Here is a 27,029-nt window from a genome sequence, read left to right as displayed (position 1 = left end):
ATGAGGTTAAATGGGGAAATCATCGATGATAGAAGGGTGGTTGAGAAAATACTTCGTAGTCTCACTAGAAAGTTTGAGTATGTGGTTGTGGCCATAGAAGAATCCAAAGATCTATCAAATTTCTCTTTGGAAACTTTTTTAGGCACCCTTCAATCACATGAACTCCGTATGAGACAATTTGATGAACCTGTAATGGAACATGTTTTCCAAACTCAGTCATCTCGGGAGCCAAGTACAAGTGACAAACAGAAAGGCATTGATGTGAGCAAAGAGGAACAAGGATCAGGAAACTTCAAAGGTAAAGGTGGAGGTAAGCCTTTCTCTCAAGTTAAGTGTTCTTATTGTGACAAGTTGGGGCAAAAGCAATTGCTTGTGCAGCCTACGTGATCAATAGATCCTTCACCAAAAGTCTCTCAAATAAAACTTCTCAAGAGGCCTGAAATGGTTTTAAACCAAGTGTGAATCACTTGAGAACCTTTGGGTGTATAGAATATGCTCATATACCAAAACAAAAGAGAGGAAAATTAGATGAGAAGTCTGAAAAAGTTGTGTTTGTAGGTTATAGCTAGAATACTAAAGCTTATAAATTGTATAATCCACTGACTAAGAAAGTCATCACAAGCAGGGATGTCATATTTGATGAGGATAAGTCTTGGAGTGGTCTGGCCTGTGATGATAGTGGAAGTTATATCTTGAATGAAAACCTCCATGATCAAAACAATTCTGATGCCTGTCTTGATCAGAATGATCCCACCACTCCATTGAGAATGCCTTCTCCAAGTTCCCTTGATCAGACACCATCTAGCACTGAAGATGCCAGTTCTGGAAGTTCAACTTCATCAGATGGTCCTAACAGAAAAACAAGGAGTTTAAGGGATCTATATGGTAATACACAACCTCTCAACTTAAGTGATCTAGCTGATTTTGCTTTATTTGCTGATGCAAATCCATTGCATTATGAGGAAGCTTGTCTGGATAATAAATGGAGAGATGCTATGGACTATGAAATGAAATCAATTGTGAAGAACAACACTTGGGAGTTGGTGGATCTGCCCAAAAGACAGAAATCCATAGGAGTAAGATGGATTTATATGACAAAATTCAATGAAAAGGGAGAAGTTGACAAGCATAAGGCCAGACTAGTGAAAGGTTACAAGCAACAATTTGGAATCAACTATCAAGAGGTATTTTCCCGTCATTAGACTTGAAACCATACACTTGGTCTTGGCTATTGCTGCTCAAAACAATTGGTATGTCCATCAAATGGGTGTCAAGTCAGCTTTCTTAAATGGTTATCTAGAAGAGAATGTATATGTGGATCAACCAAGTGGATACAAGAGAAAGGGTGAGAAACATAAGGTCTGCCATCTTATGAAGGCATTTTATGGTCTAAAACAGGCCTGGTACAGCAGAATTGAAGGACATTTTTTTGATCATGGTTTCAAGAAGTAATTATGAACATACTCTCTTCATCAAGAAAGTAGGTAACACCATAATTTTGGTTTGCATATATGTGGATGATTTGGTCTTTATACGAAATTCCTTGGAAATGATAAATGAGTTCAAAAAATCAATGAAGAAGAACTTTGAAATGACAGATTTGGGCCTATGGCATTACTTTCTGGGGATTGAAGCAACACAAGGTAAACATTACATCTCTATTTCTCAAAAGAAATATGCTAAAGATCTGTTGCTAAGATTTAACATGGAGGACTGTATTACTGTTGCTACCCCCATGGAATTTGGGTTAAAACTCACTAATGGGGAGGATGGAAAAGATGCATATTCTACTCTTTATCGTAGCCTTGTTGGATGACTCATGTACCTCACAACAACAAGGCCGGATATAATGTTTTCTGTTAGTTTAATTAGCAGGTATATGGAAAATACTAAGAAGGAACATTGGCAGGCTGCTAAACAAATTCTAAGGTATGTGAAAGGAACACTGAATCATGGTATTACTTATTCTCATACTCATGACTTCAAGTTGGTAGGTTTCAGTCATAGTGATTATGGGGGAAGTGTCGTGGACAGCAGGAGCACAACTGGGTATGTATTTAGTTTAGGTTCTGCTCTAATCTCATGGCAATCTAAGAAACAGAAGGTTGTGGCATTATCCTCCACATAAGCTGAGTGCATGGCACTCTCATCTACAGGTTGTCAAGCATTATGGCTTAGAGGGATCTTGGAAGAATTGGGGATTCCTCAAGGTACTGCTACTCAGATTTATTGTGATAATAAGTCTGTTATTGTCTTGACTAGGAACCCTGTGTGTCATGGGAAAAGCAAACATATAAGGATCAAATTCCACTTCATTAGAGAGCTCATCCAAACCAATGAAGTTGATGTTCTGTTTTGCAACTCAAAGGATCAAGTTGCTGACATATTTAAAAAGTCACTACAACGTGGGAGTTTCGTTAAATTGAAGAAGGATTTGGGTGTTTGTGATGTTTAGCTTATGGGGGAATGTTATAAGCTAAATATCGTTGGTTAACCGTTATTTAACGGTTTATCATCCGGCCGTTATTGCCCGTTATTGACCGTTATGTCGTTATGCTCTTCCCGCTAAAATCGTTCCTGAAGCGTTGCATCTGTTGGTCTTTATTAGTTGCGTTGGTTCTGTTTCTATTTATATTGTTTCTTTTTATTATTTCCTGGTATGATGTACTTTGACACAATTAATTGTTATACAAGTTAGTTATTTGTATACTTTGGTGTTTTGTATCTTTGATTCTTCAACAGAGGTCTGTCAATCGGAGCAATACTATTAGAAACTAGACAAAAGCAAGAAAAGGGCTAGAACCTCCAATGCTCCAACCTTCTCAAAGCCATTCATCATTAGGAAGAGAGCTCTTCAGGATGAAACCATACATTGAGTTGCAGGCCTAGACGTTTATGCTAATGCCTTTAACCAACGCCTCATGACCAACTCGAAGCTGGAAGATGCAATGGTTGAAATTCTGGAGTAGACGATATCCTTCATGTCCAACGCACTTCTATGTGACCCAGTTGATCCCTATAATGATTCTCCAAGCCAACCACATGACTTGGCCCAAAGCTCAGGCGTAACACCTCCAACTTTAATTTCGTAGGAATCTTCCGTACACGGGGTCGAGCGTGACGGTCCGGGTAAGCAAATAATTATAAAAATAAATGCCCGAGTTAAAAGAAATAAATAAATAGAAATTTTTATTTATTTTAAACTCAAAATTGTAAAGAAAACGATTAGAAGTAGTTGTTTTTAATGGAGATGGATTATGTCATTTGTTTATTTTAAATGAATGAATTATTATATAAGAATGAAAATTTGGACTAAAAATGTGGGAAGTGGAAGGGAGAGGGGCCTAATGTGTGAAATTCTGAAAGTTATGAAAGGAAGGCATGTAATGGAGATTTTCCAAAAATCAGATTTTTCCGTAATACCAGCTCTATCTAAGAAATGCTCGACCAACCTTTTAGGGAATTATCCACGAACTTCTAAGGAGAGAACAACTTTTGGAATGGTCAATTTTGGTGCCCAGGTGAAGGAGATATCGAATACCGAAGGGAGAAAACATGCATTTTGACTTTTTCGTGGAAGATCAAAGTAATATTCCGACCCATTCTTGAATTTAACTATCGAGTAATATTAGTTTATATGTTTTGAGAGTCCCAAACCCGATTTGAGGTCGAGCATTTTCACAAAACCGGATGAATAGGTGTTTTCGGAAAACCAAAAACTTTAGATCGAAGCCGAGCCTCAGTTTTTAATTGTTTAGGGTGATTCTTGTTTCTATTTTGTTAGTAACTTTGTTAAATTGAGTTTAACAAAAAGAATCGGACGAAATGGACTAGAAACAACGTGAACGACCCCGAAAATGATGGTTGTCGCTGCAGCCTTTGCTACGGGTCGGGTGGCACAACCAGGTCTAACCGACTGGGCTATATGATTCAAACATATTGTTATTTGGATCAGATTTGACTTAAATAAATTAGATGGGATGAATTTCTAAGGTTTATTAAATAATTAATTTAATTTCCTAAATTTGTTAGTTTGGGAAGTTAATACTATTTAACTAATTGGTTCCAATGGAGTAATTATTAGTTATTTACATTTAAGTAACTTAACGATTTAAAATTTTCAAGATATCGAGAGGAGTTTATTCAAATTTTTTTTGAAGTATATAATATTTATACACGATAAATAGAACAAATAAACTCACACACCCTCCTCACCTTTGGTGAGGTTTGAATCCTTGACCTCCTAGAAGACCAAAGACTCACATACCGCTAGGCCAAAGATCCTTTGGTGAGTTTATTCAATTTTAAAGGTGTTTAATTAACTTTACGAGTTAGTATATGGAACTTGGTACTTTAAGGTTGACCGAAAGTTCAACATAAGTCGACATTTAGTTGACTTTTGCGAGGTTAAACCATTAATGACAGGTGTTAAGCCCGACAAATAATAGAATCCTATTACCTCAAATTATAACCAAAATTGCGCAACAATGGCAAGTAGGGTCGATTTCACAGAGTTTGGATGTGATGGTGTCAATCTTCTACACTTTATGTAAAATGAGGGGGTGAGTGGATAGTTGATTATGAAACTAAGCATGCAAATAAGATTAAAACTATAAGCAATAGAAGATGAAATCTAGCAATGGTTATCAATCAACTAATTCTTTAGATTATACATCATCGACTCAGTCAATTATAATATTTTCTCAAAATAATTCAAATTGGCTTGAACATCAATACGTGTTAATGTCCCGTTTATTATAAAAGCATGAATCATATGAAACGCTTCACCAACTAATCTCTAATCAGCTAATCTAATCCAATCACAGACTTGGAATTCGACTGCCAATTGCATTAAGATTAAACAAATATCAAAACTACCCAACAACCGGACACCGATTGTTTGAGTTAGATTATACAACCTTACAAAACTTACAACTAACACATTTATCAATTGAGGGTTTCTTGCTACGGAGAGAAATCAAGAATAGTTACGTATTCTAAAATTCCTCTAGCAAATCAAATTCAAGCAAGACAAAACAAGGGGTCCAGCTCATGGTTTCTAACTTAAAAACGACAAAGATTGAAGCACAAAGATTGCATATATGAAATCAAATGATTGTAGCATAATGGTGCAAGTCTCAATTCATCCAAGTTCATTATCTAGCCATTGCTAGGAATTGAGAGATTAGCTACTCATACTGAAACCTAAAACTTGCAAATGATTCAATTGAAGAATTGATGAAGAACCCTAGATGGAAACTCCAAACCTCTTCAAAATCGTCCTTGACTTTCTCCCTCTTGATTCCCTTCATTGATTCCTCCTTTAGGTAGAAGATTTCTAATTGGTTTTATACCCCTCAACCAAGTAACTTCTAAAAAGCAATGAAATACATGACCAAAAAGAAAACATTTTAAACTTTGTTTCTTTTCTTTTTTCTCAACTTAAATGGTCACACATAATCAAATAACAACTTAAATAAAATAGACATTTTAATTATCTAATTAACATTAATTAATTGCTAGGTCATTTTGACATTGAAATGTATAAAAAATATCACTTATTAAATAATCCTACACTTAGATCATCATCCGTCCAGATATTGACTTACGCTAGCATGTATTGATAAAAATGAATCAAACAAGAACATCAACACATATAAAATACCATGAACTTGAGATTTTCAACTTACCATCCATTAAAAGGCATACGCAATCAAAAAGACACAAGATAATCTCGATAATTCTCACAAATAGGAAAATTAGAACAACACTCTCGGGTTAAAGTATATCGCTTAAACCATCAATACACTAGGATGTACTTACCATAAGCTTGAAAAATATTTCACCCTTCACTACTTGGATAAAAATATATGCAAATAAATCAAAAGGGTTGTTATGGGTGTAATGTAAACCACGACTTTGAATGAGGTAGAGATATATTTAGAAAAGAGTGGCTAAAGACCTTATACCAATGGAGAAATTAGTTATTCATTTTTTTCTTTCTTAGAGTTTTTCTCTTTTTCTCTTTTTTTTTTCTTTCATTTCTTTCTTTCATTTCTTTCTTTCTTTCTTTCCCCTAACAAAATAGTTTTATTTTCGAGCATATGGGGTTACCAATACCACTCTATTGGTGATTGATCGGGTGAGTCATGTTTGGATTGGTTCATATATGGATGAGAAAAGAAATTGTCTAAGGATCAGAGTGGTGTGCAAAAAGCGTAATCATAACATAAAGGATAGGCTTGAGGCTAATTGGTTAACATAAAAATGAGCAAATGATGGCCTTTATCATATTTATTAGCATGTAAATATCATGTACTCTTAAGGAGAGACAAATCAAGTTCTAAAGGCATATAGCTAGGAACGACGTAATCACACATGAGATGAAATGGATACTAGTATAAATTGTTTACTCTAGAACGCTCAAAGTCTCACAGGGATAACGCTAGTTGAAGAGATTAGCAAGAGTCTAAATTGACCGGTATACTACCAGTAATCGACTCTAAATGCTATAAAACAAGCTCAATTGTGCTATACTTGCATCTAAACTCATTATTATCAACAATTTAAGATCATTAAAAACATGCCAACACATTGTCCATATCGACAACTATCCATGTTTAAGCACAAAATTTTGCTAGTTAATTGCAATAAATTACCCATAAAAAACATTTATATACCCAAAATCATGCAAATGACACCACCCCACACTTAGTTCATATATTTTTCTCAATGTATGCATTATGTAGAAGACACTCAAAAACATTAAAAGGTAAGGGGAAACAGGTAACTCCCGTTATTGGTGAGCGGTCCTACAATGTATGTGTCAAAAAAGTGAATGCGTCCATTTAAGCTCCATATAAGGGGTAGGAAATCCTGAAAAATGTAGATAAGAGCTTAGATGTTGATAGGGAAACCAATAAATAGTTAAAAGCAAGTGTAAAAATTAAAAAAACCATGAGTTGCCTCCCATACAACGCCTTTTTTTTACATCTTTGGCTAGACACCTTCCACATTAGATCTCGTGTCTAATAAGTCTATTCTTTCATACGTGTTTCCTCTCTATGCATTGGGGCATCTTTCGAGGTCCTTCCAGACTTCCATTATGGATCCTTTGTGCTCTAAGGATATCTGTCTTGGTAGCTCGACAAAGGTAGCATCCCCTGGGGTCACCTTTTTATCTTTAACCATAAGTTCTTCAAGTTTCGTGAAGGTTTTTCATGGTGTCTATACATTTCTCATCCTCCTTGATGATATAAACTATTGGTATCTGGGAAAGTAGAGGTACCACCAACACTTTCCGTTCTATACAACCTTCTCCCTTTTTGTTACCCGTTTATGAATCCGATTCATTTGTGGTCATTTATTCATCCTCTTCTTCTAAGCATATTCGTACCTCAGTTGATAGCATTCCTTTAGTTTAACTAAAAAAATCAGACGAAACAAAATAGAAACAAGGTCAAACGACCCCAAATGGTGGTTTCATTGTAGCCTCTGCAACGGGTCAAGTAGGCATGACCGGGTCTAACCGGTGAGGCTAGTCCTTTGAAATGCTTGGACGAAGGTTCCTTTGGGATGAAGTCATGTTTGGATCATAAAATAGGAGCCCAAACATATTTTTATTTGGGTCAGATCTGATTTTGAATTGAATTCGTATGGTTTTTGGGATTTAAATAAATTAGATGGCATGAATTTTAAAGGTTTATTAAATAATTAATTTAATTTCCTAAATTAAATTTGTTAGTTTGGAAATTAATAGTATTTAACTAATAGGTTCCTAAGAAATAGTTATTAGTTATTTACATTTAAATAACTTAATGACTCAAGAACTTTTAAAACGTGGAGAGGAATTTATCCAATTATAAAGATGTTTCTTAAATTTGTATCTCGTTTATTTTTTAATTATTTGAATTACAACTATATAATTAAAAACAAACCCTGTTTCTTGTAGGCCCTAGGTGTAGGCCTAACCCGCCCTCCCCAAGGATGGCGCTAATTATACGGAACTTGGTACTTTGAGGTTGACCAAAAGTTCAACATAAGTCGACTTTTAGTTGAATTTTGGGATTGCTATGAATCATAAGTGTTCACAGAGTGGTTACAAAGTCCCTACAACAATGGTGCAATTGCATGCCGATACTATGATCACTACAAGCAATAAAATGGTATAGTATCAAGATCGTTTTCACATGGATTAAACTACTGAGAGTCAAAGAGTTTCACGAACATTTTGAGCAGGTTTTGGTAAAAATCAAGTTTTTGTTGGTAGAAATACTTAAAAGACGAGATAAACTCTTTAACTAAAAGATGGGTATGGTGTAAGTTTTCCTTAAGACTATTGTAGGAACAAGATGGTAAGTGTTCGCCCAGATTGAAGTCATAAACACACAATTCATCAAGATTCAAGAACACATATTTGAACTTTGAATAATCGGTTGTCTATTAGTTTGAAACAATGATTACAGAGTGTTCTTGAGATGTCTCACACGATTACAGAATTAAATGATCTCATAAGACTAACTACCACAACTAGCAAGAGTATCTATTTATGCCCATTCTTGGAAAGCTATAATCTAACCTACAAAGAATGTAAAACTACATTATAAAGCAATGTAAAACTGTTTAAGCACGGGACTTGAATACAACAATTTTATCTCAACAATCTCCCCCTTTGGATTCAAGTCCAAAAACAGAAATTCTTCAAATCTTTAAAGCTTCAGCATTTTCAAAAATGATCTTCAGAAATCATTCAGAAGCTTGACTTTGATAGAATTGATCTTTCATGGATTTTGTACAATCTCCCCCCTTTGAGTAACAAACTTTCTTTTAGAACATGTGTTTCTTTGAAACTTCAGAACTTTTACAATCTCCCCATTTCTTTAACAATCTTAATCTCCCTTTAAACTTGCAACTATCTCCTTTAACTTTCAAGCAATCTCCCCCTGAACTTTGTGGATAACAGTTTTGTAATCTTCATTAATCACCTTTTTTACAGTAACTCCCCCTTAATCACAGTATGACAATAGTTGTCAGCAACAATCTTCATTATTTTTCTTTTCTCCCCTTCAATTTTTTTAAGCTTCACTTTCACTCCCTCTTTTGCCAGAAATGACTTAGATAGTTTATTGGACTCAGCCGGATCTACAAGAGTTTATAGGTAACAATTTGTAGAAGGGGGGAGGGGATGAATACAAACACAACAGTTTTCACTTTTAAAAAACTTATATTGATAAATAAGATCAATACAGATTTTTACAGATTGTTGGCGGAAGAGATAAGATTTAGAACCTAACTAACCAATCAAAGATACAAATAAAATTACAGATAGCAAGAAGAAAAGACTTGCTACAATAAATAAGATAAGAATTAATTTGCTCTTCACTTGTTAAAGTGGTTCTTTCTCTTAGACATAAAGTAGAGAGAGAGAGAAGTGTCTTATTGGGTAAGATTGGAGGAGGAGATTTGTGTGACTGAGAAGAGAGAACTATTCAACTATTTATACCCATTGCATTAAATGCAATTCAAAAGGTATAAAGCATGTGGTAAGCTTTAAGAGAAAAACTTGTCCTTTGTTGCAGTATACAGTCTTTTGGTCGTATATGAACAGTCTTCTTTCATAAAGTAGGTAAGCACGTTTGGAGAAAATGGAAGAAAGGTATGAGTTTGTCCTTTGTGTGCAGAAGGACAAAACAAAAACTATTTTTCTCGACAAGATTTATTTGGTGTAAATTTTTTCTTCTTGAAGGATACTGGTCTCCGAACGAATTACAATACATGTTCAACGATCACTGAACAGACTCGATGATCATCGCTGAAACTGAATACAAAGATAATATACTTTGATAGATAAAATGGATCATCATCAAATCACTGAGAGAGGAGATCAACAATCTCCCCCTATTTGATGATGACAAAGCAATATAAAGAAAATTGCTTAAATTTAAATTACATCAGTAAGGAAAAGGTACTAGTAAAATACTTGTTCGTTTTAACTGTTTTGAGATTTTTTTTTTCAGTGATACAGTTTATTATGAAAATTTACTTTAATTGTAAAGATTACAAGGAAAGAATAAACTTACACAATATTAATAACTGAAACTGAAAATATATTCACTGACTAGAATTGTGTCAATGAATGTAAGACATAAATAGAACTCATAAGTACATGTCTTATTTACTCTTTTTAGGGATCTTAGGGCTTTTACCTATGACTTTGGTGATAAAGACAGATTAAAAAATGAAGTACTGATGGATATAAGCCATTGATCTCAACATAGCATCTAAAGTGGCCCTAGACACCTGAAACTTCACCTCAGATTCTTCTGAACTAGTATCTGACTCTTGAAGAAGGGTTTCCTTGAAAACTTCTACTGTTTTATAATAGTTTTTGCATCTTTTGGCGAATGATATGGTACTTTGTTGAGTTTATGCATGCTTCACTTAATTGAAGGGGTAAGTTCTCTCTATGTCCTTTAAATTTCTTATTGGGGTTTTCAATTTGAGTGTTGTGATTTTTGGTTGTGTCTAGAAATTAGTATGAGTTCTTGATGTATTTCTCAATTTTGATGGTTTTGATTTGTGGGTTTATCACTTTATCTGTATAATTTTGTCACCTTCGTGTTTTTTTCTAATATGTTTATAATCATATATGCAATATGATTTAGGCATATATGCTTGGCATGCTTGATTTCATGATTACATTTTCTTGATTGCTCTGATATTTATGGTTTTATTTTGATATGCAGAATGAATTACTAAGTGAGGAAGCTGTTTCTTCGTGTTCACCGACAGAAGTTTGTTTAAAAAAATTGCATCATGTTCCTAGACATATAAAGGGCTGTGCCGCTTCGATAAAACATGTTTTAGCCACAAAAAGTCTACAACTGGAGTTGGAATTGGAGAAGAACAAATCAAAGGCGTTAGTGGAAGAAGTTAGGAGAATTAAAGAAGAACAAATGATTTTCAAGAAAGAATTAAAGAAAAAGTGAAATTTCAAGCGGAGCAGAATCAAATGAAGGAAAAAATGAACCTCATGATAGCACAAATGTCAAAATTATCTGCATTGGTATCTCAAAACTAAGAATTCTATGTTTTATTTTTGTTAGTCATCAAATGATTTTAGTGATAATCATTTAACATGACAGTGAAATACTTGTTTTAGTTTGGATCAAGAATTACACGTTTTGCAAATGAATTAATATTTTGGATTTATATCTTTATAGATCAGCAAGTTTTAATTTTATTGTAATCACAACTATAATAAAAATTAACATTTCTTTTTTCATGTTTTCTTAATTAGTGACCACTTCTTTTTGGTCATATATGGAAGTTAACAGATGTTAACGGAGTCGTCACTTTGAACAATTAGTGACGACTTTTAACAATTTAGTGACTAAATTAGTCATCACAAGTACAGTGACCAATTTAGTTTTGTCAATAATTAGTGACTATTGTTGCATTTGATCACTATTGGAAATCAGTGACAGACCTTTAGTGACGAAAAGTGACCATTGATGGTCACGAAACGACCTTAGTGACCAACTTTAGGTTGTTAGTGACCAAATTCTTTTTGTCACTAATTAGGACTTGTAATGAAAACTGTAAAAAATTTGTCGTTTAGTCGGTTATGCAATTATGAACATGAGTTTTTGTGGACAGAGCACCATTTTGATGAATATGGAAAAGAAATAACTAAAAGATAAAACCACATGATCAAAATGATTATTTTAATTAATTTTCCTATTAAACAGTGACCCGTGAAATAATGTTAAGATTTGTTTGTTACATATCATCAACTTAACAAGATTTTCAAGTGTATGATTTAGTCTTACCATTAATGCTAATTAAGAAAATTTAACGTTTTCCTTTAAAAAAAAAATAGCCTTCTAATTTTACTTTTATATTTATAAGCATTTATTAGAAATATATGAGTCAAATTATTGAATTAATTGTAATAATTCTTTTTAATTATTAAGGATATAATATTTAAACTCATCCCACCATCTCTCATCACTAACTCAAGAACCTTCAATTGATATTATAAATATATACATGTACAATACTATATGATATTTATATATAATATAATATATATCATAATTCTTCATAACTTTAAATTATGTGATTTATAAAATTCAATATAAAACACTCATTTAAGATAAATATTATTATATTATCTATTAAATAAATATAACATACAATTTAATAAAAAAAAATACAACTTATAAACGCATTTGATTAATTTAATTTATTTCCTTATTTATGGGAAATCCATAACTCCATAAATAAGGGATTCATAACTTTTCAATAAAAAGTATTAATTAATTATTTACAGCGTGTATCAAAGTTTTTAAACAATTCTTTTAGAGTTTTATAACTTATTTTTTGTTCTTGGGGTTGTTGTGACATATTGTGTTCACAATATGTAAAAAAATTAGCTGTCAAAATATTTTAATTAAAACGATACATCCGCTAATGGTACACATTGTGATACTATATGATAGTTTTTAGGTTACTTGGTACTTACAATGTCGCTTTAACTTTTTAATTTTTAGATTATGTTGTTAACGAGTGGGGAGAAGAAATTTGTAAGATACTCACAATAGCTGTTATTTAAACTATTTATTCAAAATTACCAAAATTAATAATTTATTAAATTTTATACGACTTGTGATTTATATTGGATCTTACACATCTCATAATTACATGGATCTCAAAATAAGTCCCCTACGATACCATATATGTATGTATGTATATCAAAATAAGTCCCCTACGATACCATATATGTATGTATGTATATATATTCGATATAGTTAATTCAATATTTGATTCACGAGTGCATAAATTAACCACACATCTCGACAATATATCCAACACATCTAGATCCAACAAGACACATGCGTTTTAGTTTTCCAATGGAAACACCAAATTCTTTTTTCTTGTTTGTACTTCTCTTCACTTCAGCCAGTTTATTTTCCAGATATGTTTTGTCATTGCATAAGGCTCTTGAGAACTCTATGACCGAGTTCGGTAACTACACTGCGATATCAGACTTTCGACTACTGAATAGAAGAAGTCTCATCACTTGTCAAAACCGTGGCCCTTATGTCCGTGTGAATGTGAGTTTGATGTCCGACCTTTCCGATGAGCAATATGTCACGGTTACCATCAGCGGTGTTTTGACCCCTTCTAAAGGAGAATGGGTTGCCATGATCTCCCCATCATACTCCAGGTACTTGAACATATAAGCATAGCACCCCATTCATCTGAAAGAGAAAGTTTATAAGATGATATTGTAGTTTTTAAATGGAGAAGGTTGCATATATAGTCTCAATATGATTTTATTATCAAGAACGAGGTTATATTTTATTGTAATATTTGTAACTTAATCCAATCGCGAACATAAACTGACAGAATAATTCCAAACGACAAATGATCTTAATCAATTCAAACAAAATGTCTTATCTTATACAACAACCTAAATCAGATTTGTTTAGAGATTGATGGGCTTCATGATATAGTGTTTAACCATATAGTATTATTTAGTGTTTAATCGTTAAACTATCAACTAATTTGGTTTAAGTCATTAAGTGGGCACCCTCCTTGCTTAAGGTATTAAGCCATGTTCTTTCTAATTCTATCTCCCCTTTCCTTATGTTTGTAAATTGAAGATATTTGTGTTTTTTTCTTTTCCAAAAACCAGAATTTAGGTTTTACGCTCTCTTCTATATATAATGACTAAAAGTTTAATGTTATTTAATGTGATATATTTCTCATATATATTATATCCTTAGTAATAAATAATGAATGACATTTATTAAAAGTTACCATATTTACATATTTTCTTCGTTCTCGGGCATCCTCTTAACTAAGATTATTATTAAACTATGGATTAAATTGAATTTCGTATTGTTTATAATGTTTGTAAGCAACATCTGCAATTAAAATTTGTATTCAGCCTTCTTGTTTGTCACTCTACCCTTCAAATATTATAAATGACTTTTTTGAGATATTTAAATAAATATTATATATGATTTTATACTTGGGGGATGTTTGAGATTGTTTATAAAAACAATTTATTGACTTATTCAGGTGTGACACCGATGATAAACATTTTTGAGTGTTCGGATAAACAATTTATACCGGTGACAAACCGGTAATAAGAATTTTTGAAGAAGTTAAACCATTATAACTTATAATAAGTTGATAAACACTTTTGTAGAAAAACATAAATTGTTTCAAATAAGCAATATCAAACAACCCCTTAATAGTAATTTAAGTTACTAATGTTGTTGTGGTATATACTATCATTAAGGGGTGTTTGAGATTGCCTATAAAAACAATTTATTGACTTATTTCTATATGACACCGGTAATAAGCATTTTTTAGTGTTTGGATAAACAATTTATACCGGTGACAAACCGGTAATAAGAAGTTTTTGAAGAAGTTAAACTCTTTTGACTTATAATAAGTTGATAAGTATTTTATAGAAAAATATAAGTTGTTTCAAATAAGCAATCTAAACACCCTTTGTATATTATTATGTTATATATACGATTAATGCAACTCTACTTTTTGTTATAAAGCAATTACACCAAACCTAACTAACTCAATATAGTAGATGTGGGATATAGGGTGGGTGAAATATGCATAGGCTTGATCTCTATTTTGGATAGTAGATTGGATGTTTTGGTGGAGAGCATCGACTTTTGGAAGAGTGTATCTAAGAAAAAGTAAATTGACCATGTCCTATCTTATATACATGTGAGTATTTTGTTTTTAGGACTTTTATCATTTGAAAACTTTAAACTATGTGAGATATGTAAGATTCATTTTAAGTCATTAATTTAGGACATTTAATGAGAAAAATATCGTTAATTATTAAATAAAAATTTTAGGGAAATTTCATACTTATCTATATCTCTCTTCTCGTCTCTCCTATCACCGCGTTAACATACACATCGTACATACAAGTTGAACACATTATGAACATGATGTCAAGAGGTTTAATTAAAAAATCAGTAGGGTGCATGTTCACAAAGTTAACATTGTGTTCATAAGTGATATGTTCATATTTAGTTTTATCAATTTAGTTTGTGTTCACAATATATGTTCACAAGTTATGCCAGATATTCCTAGATTTAGAGTGTTCATAGTGTGTTCACAACAATAACATTATTTCTAAGAAAGTGTTCACAATGTGTTCACGTTCATATTCTATTATTTGTGTATGTATATGTTATGGAGAGATGATTGAGAGGAGATGAAAGAAAAAATAAAATAAGAAAGAGGAGACACGAAAGACGAGAGGGAAAGAGAAGTTTTTAATTTATATTAGAAAAAATTAAATTCCAATTAATTTTATATGGTTTAATTTGAATCTCATAAATTAACAAGTTCTTAAAAGAAGTTACTAATTCATTTTAGTATACAAATAAATATCATTTGAATCCTTAGACCTTAGTATCATGTAGTCAATGAACTTTTATTATTATGTTACATCAAATAATTTTTATATAAGTGATTCATAAAATGATGTGTCATACTGCCATTGTCATTTTGAACTTTCATCCAAAAAGGTTATCAAACCGTCATTTTCATTCAACACTTGGGGTTGTTTATCAAGTGCTTATCGGGATAAGCGCTTACCAAGTCACATTACCTTACCGAATCAATATGGAAAGGACCAAGAATCTTACCCAGTAAAAGCGAAGACAAAGACTGAGAGTCTTACCCGGTAAATGACGGCGACTCTTACCACGGTTAACACTTACCAGGTTAGTTGTTGCATACGATATCGTTTTGGTGGACTACAATCTTACCCGATAAGTAAATGATAGTGTTAAATTTACAGGTAAACCATGTAAGTGTTTGGTAAACAACCCCTTAATCTAAACAAAAGAGTAAAATGATAAATTTTGGGATTCAAAATATTTATTGAGCACATAAAACATTTTTTTAATTTAATTCATATATATATATTACAACTTAATCAATACAAACACATTAATCCGTAGAGAATTTAGAAAGAAAAAAGTAGCCCGCAAGTCTTATTTATGTGTAAAAGAAACGAGGAATTATAGAAACTTAGAAATTAAAATTACTTTCTTCTCGATATTTTTGTTCTTAAGAAAAAAGAAATTTGCTCTTTTGCTTGTGGTGTTATTCTAATTTTATTTTACTTTTGTTTTGTATATGTGTAATTGTGAAGTACGTCCGCTTGTGCGAAGAACGCCATTCTTTATCTGCAGACGGGTGATTTAAGTTTACTGCCACTGCTATGTCAATATCCTGTCAAGGTATAAACAATTTCAATTCATATGGAAATGAAAAATCATGAAGTATTTGTATTTCAATTCAATCACTATAACCTCATTCTATGTTTATGATGTTCTGACTTGCACACTGCCAGTTTCAGTTTTTCTTCTACAACCAAGTCCCTTAAAATGTGATGTTTGATATCTTTTAGTTTAGTTCTACCATGGAGAATATATATTTTTTTTTTGTCATTGCAACTGCAGATGAGTTGTCACAATAAATCAACGTCGCTTGTTGTTGCCTTTGATTGACGTCTTCTAACAGTCTTCGTAGCCACATAGCTTGACATACATTCAAGGTTGTTGCTATATACTTCGCTTCTGTTGAAGACAACGCAACAGTAGCTTGTTTTTTCAATATCCATGCAACAAACCTGATCTGAATATGAAACAGTTACCGGATGTACTTTTTCTGTCTTCTAGAGAACCTGCCCAATTACTATAAGTGTAGCCCACTAGATCAAACCTTCCTTCCTTAGAGTATCAAATCCCATATGCTATGGTTCCAGTAACATAGCCTAGTATTGTCTTTGCTGCTCTAAAATGTTGCTTACTCAAACAATGCATAAATCTTGGATCAGACCAACAAGATATTCCAAATCTTGTCTGGTGTAAGTAAGATAGATAAGGCCCCCCATTAGGCTTCTAAACTTTCTTGCCTCTGTCATTCCTATGCCATCTTTGCTTGTTAGCTTTTCACTCACATTCAAACATATTGAACTGCTTCAAGACACCGCGGCATATTTATGTTATGAAAGAAAAATGCTATAACTGTTTGATTAATTTCCAAACCAAGGAAATAACTCAATTTTCCTAAATCGGTCATATCAAACATGCTCATCATGGCATTCTTAAAATCAAATATAAGTGCCATAGATGATCATGTATATGTCATGTCATTTATGTATAAACTTACCAGAATAATATCATCCATTCCAAGCTTCTTCACATACAAAGTTGGCTCATTTGGGCTTCTCTCAAATCCATGCTTATGAAAGAATTCAACTATTTTATTATACCAAGCTCAGAAGCCTGTTTTAGGCCATATAACTCCTTCTCAAGCTTGTATACTTTGTGGTCTTCCCCGGATATGACAAAGTCGCCTGGCTGCTGAATGTACACTTCTTCGTCAAAATCTCCATTTAAAAATGCCAATTTTACATCAAACAGGTAAATAGTCCATTGTCGTTAAGCAACAAGTGAAATAATTACTCTTACGGTTTCGAGCCTTGCTACCGGAGAAGGTTTTGTCAAAATCCACTACTTATTCTTGAACATATCCTCTTGCCACTGATCTTTTGTTATGTTTCTGTATGCTTCCATCCGAATGATAGTCTTGAAAATCCATTTAAGATTGACTGCCTTCTTTCCAGGTGGTAGTTCAGCCAACCTCCAAGTCCCATTTATTTTAATAGTAGTGACCTCATCTTGCCTTGTTTTCTTCCATTCTTCATTTTTCATGGTTGCCTCAACCCGAATCAGATCTTCAGTAAACAAAGCAAATGTTGAAGAGTAAAGATCATCTAAATTTTTTGTTTTCCTTGATGATTTTTGAGTTGAGTCGGTAGAGGAATGTCGTTTTCTCTTCATGATGACACATTTTGTGTGGTTGAAGACTAGATACTTTTGGTTGGACCTTCAGCTTGCGCGCTTGCAGGAGCCGCAACCTCATTCTTATCTTCCTCTTGATTGTTATCAACAATTATATTCAGACTTGAGTCTTGCTCTTCTAAGCTCATTTTCTAACTGTCATGCTCATCAAATTATACATCTCTACTAATAACAATTTTCTTGTTCTCTTGATCAAATAACCTATATGCCTTGGAGTTTGAGCAATACCCCACAAACATATACTTTATTGACTTTTGATCCAGTTTACTTCTTTTAGATGGAATCAAAGCATAACAAATGCAACCAAATATTCGTAAATGATTAACAGAAGGTTTAGATTCATACCAGGCTTCATATGGTGTCATATTCCACACAACTTTTGTAGGAGACACATTTAGCAAATAGACAGCAGTAGCTACACCTTCTGCCATAATGCATTGATCAAGTCCTTTGCTTTTAGCATAGAACGAGCCATTTCAACAAAAATATTGATTCTTATGCTTTGCTATACCATGTTGTTAAGGAGAATAGGGAGCCGTAAGTTCTTTTATGATGCCTTGTTCTTCATAGAAAGCGTTGAAATCCTCCAAGAGAAATTCGCCTTCTCTATCTGTTCTGAGAGCTTTCAGTTTTCCATTGCTTTATTTCTCTTTTAGAGCTTTGACTTTCATGAAAGATTCAAATGCCTCTGACTTTATAAATTTGAGAAAATATATCCAACTCATCCTTGAGAAATCATCAATAAACAAGAGGAAATATTTACTACCTCCAAGTCCTTCAGGACCACAAATGTTGGCATGCACCAATTCTAATTTCTCTCAAACTCTCTTTGCTTGCTCCACTGGAAACAGTCTTCTTATTTATTTCCCGAGAATATAACTGTCGCACATATGACCCTGCTACTTTATTGTTGGTAAGCCCCTTACCATGTCTTTATTAGCAAGAAGTTGCAGCCCTTTGACATATAAGGTGCCATAAATCAGTGTCATCTTGTCTGCTCATCATTCCATAAGTTGCTACACAAGAAAAATCTATGGGAAACATCTTGTTCTCAGTAATTGTAGCATGTAAAATTACTTTGGCAGAACCTTTATACTAATGTTTTGAGGGTGTCCCATGCCTCCTTTGCTGTGGTGGCTGTTGTGATTCGAGAGAAGATTGTCTCATCTACAGATTGCTGGATGAAGAAAAGAGCCTTTGCATCTCTTTTTTGATTCTCCTCACTTATGGCTTCTTCCGAGCTTGTTAAAGTAACTCCACTCTCAACGAGATCCCACAGATCTTGCGATCTAAAGAGAATCTTAATCTTGGTACTCCAAAACTCGTAAGAGTCGCCTATAAAAATAGGAATATGGGGCTGTGAAATGTTTAATTACTACAGAAACACCGTATGTCATCTTGCTGCAAAATGAAACCTATGTAACAACTCTGATACCACAATGTAGGATATAGCAAAGCAAGAAACTTGTATTTGTTTTTATCATTGATGAGTATTATTGAAGAAGATTAGCCATTAAATAGGCAAATAAAAGAGTAACATAAACTTAAATAGTAAAGCTGAAAAAACTAAAAGGTGAGAAATAAACTCTCCAAATAATACTGCTCCATTTAACGGTGAGTCCCATGTATTCTAAGGACCACCAAACTTTGAATCAATCAAGATTTGGCACATTCTTCAGACACATCCAAGAGTTTATAGACCCTTTTATAGACAAATGGCAAAAGATAAAAAAGGCTCGAAAGAAGCCCAATTTTTTGATGACTTGTTTTGCAAGAATTTCATCTATTCTGAAAATAAATTACATATGACTAGTTTTTATATCTAAGGTGCCGTTTATCAAACACTTACTCGATAAGTATTTATCGGTAAAATTTAACACTATCATTTACTTACCGGTAGATTTTAGTCCACCAAAACGGTCTCGTATACAACAATGTACCCAGTAAGCGCTTACCATGGTAAAATCGTCACCCTCACTTATCGTAAGACTCTTGGTCCTTGTCTCGTTCTTATTGGTTAAGATTCTTGGTCCTTACCATATTCAATAGGTAAGATAATGTGACTTGGTGTTCACTTACCCGAGTAAGCGTTTGGTAAACGGCCCCTAAGTTTCTTTAATTAAGATAAGATATCTCCCATTGAATTTTTTATTTTATTTTGATTCTTTGCTTGTCTTACAAGTTTAGTTTAACCTATAAATAGGCTTCTTTGTAATCTTCTTTTACCATTGAATTTTGATAAAAATTTGTACCTTCCTGAGTCAGCTTACCAATATAGATTCCTTTTATTTCTCATATCCGAGTGACAATCAAGCTTTTGGAGTTTCAGTTTGGACCTATCAAATTAAAGACCCGCTTAAGAAAAAGATAATCACAGAATGTGTATTTCATGTGAATTGTGGCATCTATTGCCACACTCTAAAGCTCTAAAGTAAACATTATGCATTTTTAATAGGACTAAAACTAGCTCATTTTGAGTTGATATGAACGATAACCATGACGTAGCGTACCAAATGCAGGCACAATATGTAAGCAACGATTTGGATTATTTAAGTTGCAAGAAGCAAGAATGCCAGGAGTACGAGAAAGGAAGATGTGCAGTAACAACATGTGGTGCCACATTGACATTTCATGTGATCAATATCAGAACTGATGTTGAATTTGTGTTGTTTGGTGATGGATTTTTGACCCCTTGCATCATTACGAGATCTAGCCCCATCAACTTCAAAAATCCCAACCAACCCTTGTATGGACATCTCTCAAGCATTGATTCCACTGGGACAACCGTAAGTAGCCATTTCCTTTCTAGGGACACTAATAACTTCCTCTATTCATGAAATATCGATCACTTTGCTGAGTTAAGCTTAAACTTTATGATTAATATGAATCCATTATGATGCTGCAATATTAATGTCCCACTCAACATGGTGGATCTTGAAGATATGTGATTAGAGGTAGATTTACATACCTATTGATACTGATCAGCTTCTTTTTACTGGGAAAAAAAATACCTTGTTGTATCAGCATTTGGAAGCAATATTACTCGTTAAAATCACTCTCACTTTGACACGATTGTTGGCCAAATCTTGTTATTTACTAGCTGGTTCATGTCACCTGTTTGAAATTGTTTTATACAATCTTGTAGGGGTTCTAGATTAGTCTTAATTAATTAAGGTAGAAATTCTTTTGTGGTCGATTTACCAAAGTCGCAAGAACGTTGTTTCCTCAAGGGTCGATAAACTTCTGGCACCTTGTATGCATAGAGAAGTTCCAATACAGAACTAATTTAATAGCTCAATAGCTCATTCACCTTCTATTTTCTAGAATATATACTCGCATATTCTTGGACTTGATTTAAAATATATTTATAATCCAACATCCCCCAAGCCTGTTTAATTTATATGTCCAAGAGGATTTCTTAGTCTTGATCAGCGGCTCAGTTAAAACATCTGCAATTTTAATCTTGAGAATTCACAAATTATGGCCGCACATCCTTTCTTGCTAAGCACTCTTGTAATTAGTGCTAGCGACTATGAATGTGTATGGATCCGTCATGAATGATGATGAGATTTATTGCTAAGGCAATATAATTAATACCATTCGCAATTTTTTCCGCTCTTTTTGCATCAAAGTTATGTCTCCCATGACATTTCGAAGGGGAGTGCCCTTTGTGAACAACTGCTAGCTAGCTATCTAGGACCTAGCTTTCGGGTGAACTTGCTTGTTACATTGCTATATTCTTCTACTGTTTACACTCCCCTTCATTTATGTCACCTGCACTCTATTTTTACAATTATATCAAGTTGTCCCATGCGTTTAAGTAACTTCCACAAGCTCCTAAACTTTTTCATGAATTCCAAATTAAAGCCTTTTCTCAAGTCGGGGTCTTCACAAAACCAACCTTTAATTGTAATCCTTGAGGTAGAGGAAAGTTGTTCATACATCTCACTTTATAGACTCTAATTCCAATAGAAATATATTTGGTACATTTAGTTTGCTAATGTGTGTTGTTTTTGCCATGGTGATTGATTAGCGACCTCTCTTTTTTAATATGGTATGCAACGATCTTATATCCTCTAACTTGTTATTGCACATCCCTATTGTGTTGTCAAATTGCAAATGATGAATAGCTACTCCAGTATTTATCTATAACCCAACCATGTACTATCTCCATCTACCTTCGTCGAATACCTGCACTGCTCCACGAATAACCATGAAAGGGATTCATAGTGATAATCAATCAAATGGGCCGGGTAAAAGATATCATTCCAATTACTTCATTTTCACATGAGGCATATTTACAAAACAAAAGGGCTCGAAAGCATAAATGCATCCAATTGTGCCCAGAATTAGTAAGAAGCAAGACTGGCCTATTGGATGTTTATGGTGTTCAATTTTCGTTTATTTTGATAAAGGTGTTATAATCTTACTCCAAATGTTTTTGGAATGCTTGGAGAATCCTCTAATGGTTGGGGGGACATATAGTTTTGGTTTGTTACTGACTACAGCAAAATCCAGTTAATTTATAGAACGCAAAAAATGTTTGAGTGTGTAATAGACTGTTTTACATATAGCACTTATGTTTGTAGGACCAAATAATTGTGGTATGTTAAATCGTTGCTATAAATTTATACAACTATTATTAGTGTTTTAATAAGTTTTTAGGACATTATTAAGATAAAATGTCATATTAACTTTTAGTCTATGACATTATTTTAAAATAATTCTACTAAAAACTTGTTAAAATGTCCAAAAATGTCTTATAAACTTATTGCAACGCCGCAAACAATTGTTTGTCATGTAAACTTAAGTCCTATAAAACAATCTATTAAGACACTTAGATATTTTTGGCGTTCTATAGGTCCAATTTTTGTTGTAGTGATTAGACCTTCTTCTTGTTCGACACTAGATCATTCTTAGGGTAAGCTTGATTAATATGTGGCGGATGTAACAAGAACCAAAATAGTTTTGGAGACCTCTTACCTAGCTAACACATCTCATAATACTTTTTGAGATCCTTGGTGACTAGCTGGTTGAAAAGCTGTTTGTGGCCCTTGATCAATTCCATTTATCACATGGGATTGTCTCAAGCATTTTCCATGCATGCAATGACTATCATTAATGGACTTACCGGTCGATACCTTATATTCACATTCATGAGTAGTACTAGCAACCACAAAACACAAATACTACTAGTTGGTTCAGATAATTAACTTTTCTTTCCAAGATACAGCTAAGTTAATGATATGAACTTTGTAGATAGTAGACATACAAGTGCAGAAACTCTTCTTCAAACAATAAGGAGATGAAAGGGTGTCCACTTTAGAAAAAAGACGATGAGTTGCGCTGTGAGAGTCCCAATTATGTAAGTGAAGCAAGGTTATAAATTGTAACTCTATAAATATGTGGATAGGTTGTGCATTTCATGCTGGCCGAACTGTCCAAAAACCTCTTGGAGCCTCCCTACTTGTCCAGCTTGTTTAGTTTGAAACTAGTTCCCTGCCAAGTAGCGACCTGTGGTAACTGCGATGCTAGCTAGGTGAAAGAATACGTTCCTAAGTAATTAGTATCTTTACTTAGTAATTGGATCAAGATATACAGTAATATGATCACTAAATGGATGGAAGAAGAACATTCTGCATATAGCAACTCAAATGGGCATTTTGATAGAAACTGCTGATGACAGGCAAAGCTTCAATGTCAATTTTTCTAATAAAGGGAATAGGCCAAAGGTTATTTGTTAAATAACTGTTCTCTTTAATATCTAGCTTCTTATCCTTTCCTTGGCATTGCAACTGAATTTTACTGTAAGGCCGGTTTTCCGTTCAACTCTCAAACTGTTGTCTTAAAAATACACCTGCAGATGAGATTGACGTGGGTTAGTGGGGATAATAACCCTCAACAAGTCCAATATGGAGATGGGAAGTCTCAAGCTTCACAAGTTGCGACATTTACTCAAAATGACATGTGCAGTATGTTCTATCACATCCTGTGTTGTCATGTTATTGCTACTGTTTGCTTTATTTATTATGAGGGTGTTAAAAAATGTTGAGAAGCTTAACTGTATATTATCCTTACTAATGAATATATTAATCAACAACGGAGCTATGTTATGGATCATCAGTAACTCATAATTGTACTATAAAAACAATGCTAAAACTGAAATCGCTGACACTTGTCTAATTGTTTGAAAAATTAGGTTCAATTATACCAAGTCCAGCTAAAGATTTTGGTTGGCATGATCCAGGGTACATTCATTCAGCAGTTATGACAGGGCTCAATCCTTCAACTCAGTTCTCATATAGATATGGAAGGTAAGCCTTGGTCGTTTTTAAGCATAATTCCTTAAGAAAAGGTTAATTAGTTTCTCCACATTCATTGTGTAGTGATTCAGTTGGATGGAGCAACAGAACTAGCTTCCGGACTCCACCAGCTGGTGGCGTAAAAGGACTCAAATTCCTTGCTTTTGGTGACATGGGAAAGGCTCCTCTGGATGCTTCCAGTGAGCACTTTATACAGGTAGATGCATTGCCTGATGCCATCAAAATTCAGTTATATAATGATTCTAAAGGAATAGTATAATAAATATGTTATGTCAATTGTTAATATTATTTTACGTTGTCAATCAAAATATAGCCTGGATCTCTCTCAGTGATTGAAGCGATTGCTAGTGAAGTATCGACTGGAAGCATAGATTCAATATTCCATATTGGTGACATAAGCTATGCTACTGGATTTCTAGTTGAATGGGATTACTTCCTACATCTCATAAGCCCCATTGCATCTGAAGTATCTTACATGACAGCAATTGGAAACCATGAAAGGTATTACATATACAAGACATGATAATAAAATTCTTGAAAATCATAAACCCAACTGCCTTCAATGATATGCAGAAGGTAGTTTATTGAAAGACAAAAAATCTATTCAGTGAGCAAAAGAATTGTTATGTAAAATTTAGCTTACAGAACTATCATGTAATGTTAATAACATTCACTTTGTATGTTAGAGATTACGTCGACACACGCTCAGTATATCCTACTCCAGATTCCGGAGGAGAATGTGGAGTTCCTTATGAAACTTATTTTCCAATCCCAACGCCAGCAAAGGATAAGCCATGGTATTCAATTGAACTAGGAAGTGTTCATTTTACGGTTATGTCAACGGAGCATGATTGGTCCCAAGACTCAGAGCAGGTAAATGAAATGTGCACACAAGGATATGCAGCTTTAGCTTTGAATTTTAATGTGAAGATAAAATATAATCGCTCTGCTATTTTGTCGTAGTATCAATGGATGAGCAAGGACATGGCTTCTGTTGACAGATCAAGTACTCCATGGTTAATTTTTACAGGGTAAAAATAATTGCAAACCAAAACTAGAACATAAATAATGTTTCTTCCTCATACTTAGAAAAGGACTCCTTCCATAGTTTTATGGTAATCAAGGACTAATTTGTTTGTTGATAATTTTCAGGCACAGACCAATGTATTCAAGCTCTGGAGTATTAGTTGTCGATAATAAATTCGTTGAAGCAGTAGAGCCATTGCTATTGGCATACAAGGTAAAATCTTTAACAAACAATGTCTTTGCTCTATTTAAATAGTGGAAAACATTTCATTCACAAGATGATCATCATGATTAATTTGGTGAATAAATGGATGATTGATGTAGGTTGATTTGGCTCTGTTTGGCCATGTTCATAACTATGAGAGAACATGTGCAGTATATCAAAAGCAATGCAAACAAGTTCCTATTAGAGATGGAAATGGAGTTGACACTTACAATAACACCAACTATGCAGCACCTGTTCATGTGACTATTGGAATGGCTGGATTTACGTTGAAAAGCTTCCTCCCCGGTGTAAGGATAAAATTGAAATTCTTACGTTTTGATGGGTGACATACACTTGCATCCATGCACCTGCTTAATCCGTTGATCGATTATACACAGGCTGCAAGTTGGAGCTTGGTAAGGATTAAAGAGTTCGGATACGTCAAGGTGCAAACCACAACAACACAATTAAGTTTTGAGGTGAATATTTGATAATTGAATACCTGCCTAAATTAACATATAAATAGTTACATTTTTCCTGGTTTTATATGGATCACATACAAAGCAAAGTTTATTTGAAACTAATAGTTTGTTTCTTTAACACCTATATTCATTTTGCAGTTTGTTAATGCAAACACCCGGATGCTTGAAGATAGATTCATAATCATCAAAAAGTTGAACCATGTGAATGATGCAAAAGACTGAAAAAGGCCATACAAATGAACTGAACAAGAGATATACAAAGATACTGTAAAGAACTTGTGTTAATTTGATGCATCTAGTATTGGGGCCGAAATTTTTTCCTTAGTATTTAGTAGTAGTCTAAAGATTACTGTATTAAATAGACGTACAAAATTTAGTATATAATAAGGGTCCAAAAATATATTAACTAATTATATTGGAGAAAAAATTCAAAAGGAAGTTAATTGGCCGTTTGTTATATGCTATTGCTTATTGCCTATCTATTTTTTTATCTAGTATCAAGGTCGAATGTTATAGCTTATTGTTATCTCTATATACTCTGTTTTCATGCTTCAACAATTCAAAGGATAACAACTTTGAGCTCATGTGTTTGCTATTGTTATATGTTTTTGTTGGATATTTTTAGGTATTGATGTTTCTATTGACTATTGTTATTTGCTTATGTTGTGTAAACTTTCATACTTTTAACATTCACAATATTGAGACTTAAAATTAGAAAAAGATTAACAACCAGATTCATATTCTAAACAGATTTACATAAAAGAAAATATACAAAGAACTAATCATTATTTGAATCTAAAGAACTTTAAACAAGAAACACTAACTCAGGTTGTTGCGTCAAAGATCTGAGACAGATCTTTAAGAATCGTAATGAAGAAATAGAGAGAGAGAGCACTCTTGAATGATTCAAAATGAGAGAAAAAATGAGTGATATGTTAGCTAAACCGGCTCCTTCTTCTTTTATATATGAATATGACTTTGACAGGAATGGTCCTTGAGTATTCAACCTTTTGCTCCGCTACCCTTTATCTTCCGTATAAAGTGAGGCCCAGTCCTCTTAACTGAA

At 33.5% G+C, this 27,029-nt stretch overlaps 1 protein-coding gene across 1 annotated transcript; it reads left to right on the top strand.

Annotated features, from left to right (window-relative positions):
• Positions 1 to 26,185, top strand: LOC112519945 (probable inactive purple acid phosphatase 27). The gene is made up of 17 exons (XM_025128261.1): positions 1 to 310; positions 613 to 1,184; positions 1,995 to 2,049; positions 2,157 to 2,210; positions 12,964 to 13,231; positions 16,211 to 16,298; positions 20,447 to 20,713; positions 23,791 to 23,899; positions 24,127 to 24,241; positions 24,314 to 24,446; positions 24,564 to 24,751; positions 24,937 to 25,123; positions 25,214 to 25,281; positions 25,403 to 25,490; positions 25,601 to 25,789; positions 25,880 to 25,960; positions 26,102 to 26,185. The coding sequence occupies exons 1-17, from the start codon at positions 1 to 3 to the stop codon at positions 26,183 to 26,185; spliced, it is 2,856 nt and encodes a 951-aa protein (XP_024984029.1).
• The last annotated feature ends 844 nt before the right edge of the window (positions 26,186 to 27,029 follow it).

The sequence above is a fragment of the Cynara cardunculus genome (genome assembly GCF_001531365.2).
Source record: "Cynara cardunculus var. scolymus isolate 2C chromosome LG 10, CcrdV1, whole genome shotgun sequence".
In the NCBI taxonomy this organism is placed as follows: Eukaryota; Viridiplantae; Streptophyta; class Magnoliopsida; order Asterales; family Asteraceae; genus Cynara; species Cynara cardunculus.
This window is presented reverse-complemented; position numbering and strand designations above follow the sequence as displayed.

Coding starts and splice junctions, on each gene's coding strand:
- LOC112519945 (XM_025128261.1), top strand. CDS start 1: ATGAGGTTAAATGGGGAAATCATCGATGATAGAAGGGTGGTTGAGAAA. Junction 2,211..12,963: donor AGAATTGGGGATTCCTCAAG/GTACTGCTACTC, acceptor TCTTCACTTCAG/CCAGTTTATTTTCCAGATAT. Junction 25,124..25,213: donor GGTCCCAAGACTCAGAGCAG/GTAAATGAAATG, acceptor ATTTTGTCGTAG/TATCAATGGATGAGCAAGGA.